The 1,452-nt window shown below is 55.0% G+C and overlaps 1 protein-coding gene across 1 annotated transcript; it reads right to left on the bottom strand.

Moving 5' to 3' along the window:
- Window positions 1-100: 100 nt before the first annotated feature.
- Window positions 101-1,120, bottom strand: PHALS_01341 (reverse transcriptase; the record flags this gene model as incomplete). The annotated part of the gene is made up of 1 exon (XM_024715718.1): window positions 101-1,120. One exon carries the CDS (start codon window positions 1,118-1,120, stop codon window positions 101-103), a length of 1,020 nt encoding a protein of 339 aa, XP_024581388.1.
- Window positions 1,121-1,452: the final 332 nt, after the last annotated feature.

Genomic DNA, 1,452 nt, shown 5'->3' with positions numbered 1-1,452 from the left:
CTCATGAGCAATTGGTAATACCCATCGACCAAGTCGAGTGCACTGTACTTCGTACATCTCATTATGTTGTTTTGATGAACATTTTTCTAGGAATCGGCGTCTATGCCGGAATGGTGGCAGCGTTGAGCTTATTGTAAGCATGAACGATACACCACTTGCCGTTTGGCTTCCGAACACAAAACGTGGGTGTCGAATGGGGAGACTTGCTCTCACGTACCATCTTTTCGTCCTGTTTCGCACCGAAAAAGGCTTCAATGACGTCACACTGCTCCTTGTGCGGGGACCATTGACGAGTCACGCAGCATTTGGTTGCCGGAACCAGGTCGATCTCATGACGCACACCTCGGTCCGGAGGTTGGACCGAAGGCGGGTCTGTGGAGACGGCGTCTTGAAATCCCTTTACCAAAGGAAAGTACGGATCCAAGGGATTTCGTAGGATCGACGATCCACTCCGTGCGTTCAGCACTCTCTTGGTGTCCTCCAAGACAGCTTCATCCAGAAGTGATGATGAGTTTATCTCCTCGTCCGGTCGTACAATGACCACTTCGGCAAAAGCGCCGGCCTTCAAGGAACTGTTGAACTCTTCAAGGGACATTTCGTCCAGCTCAAGAAGTGCATCTAATGCAGGCATAGCCTCGAGGCGGACGTCGCCATCTTCCTCCCTCGTCGTACCACTGACGAGGGTGTATATCTGTGCACCATCGTCTATGGTAGACACACCCTGGATCAGGGTCGACGCTCGGCGCTTTGCAGCCAGCATACGGCGTCGCCGTCGCCTCTGTACAGAAGTTTTATGTCTCGGTGAGACCAGGGTGAACACGCATTCCGCGTCGTCCAGTGTCACCCTCACTGTCCGCTCCTTTGGAGCTCCGATGTTATCTACAACATCCGACGAAGAGCTGCTAACCCCGCAGTCTTGTTCCAGCGGATAACGTGCCACCTCACGCGCATCTGAAGGGCCGTGCCCCAGATGCATCGGACTCTGTCCGACCACGCCATCAATGGCATGCAGCGACTGCTTCACATCGAGAGCAGTGCTCAGTGTTTTACGTGCCACCGCACGTACATCACGGGGGCCTTGCCCTCGATGCTTCGGACCTTGGCCGACCATGTCACGCATGACATGCAGCGACTGCTTCGATACTCGAGCAGCGCTCAATGGTTTGCGTGCCAGTTCACGTAGGCCTCGCCCTCAATGCCTCGGCCCTTGGTCGACCATGCTACGCATGACATGCAGCGACTGCTCCGAAACTTGAGCAGCGCTCAGTGGGTTACGTGCCACTCTATGATCAGCCCGCGAGCCACGCTCGAAATTCCTGTCCAATGCACCGTTGGTGTCTACGAACTCGAACATTTCAATGCCCAGAACGCTGACCGTATCGGTCCAGTGCCCCCGCCAATAGCGCTTTTGTCTCCTAGCAGAGGTGGGTTCACGACTCGCCAAAGCTCCAC

The sequence above is a fragment of the Plasmopara halstedii genome (genome assembly GCF_900000015.1).
Source record: "Plasmopara halstedii genome assembly, contig: Scaffold_1382, whole genome shotgun sequence".
In the NCBI taxonomy this organism is placed as follows: Eukaryota; Oomycota; class Peronosporomycetes; order Peronosporales; family Peronosporaceae; genus Plasmopara; species Plasmopara halstedii.
This window is presented reverse-complemented; position numbering and strand designations above follow the sequence as displayed.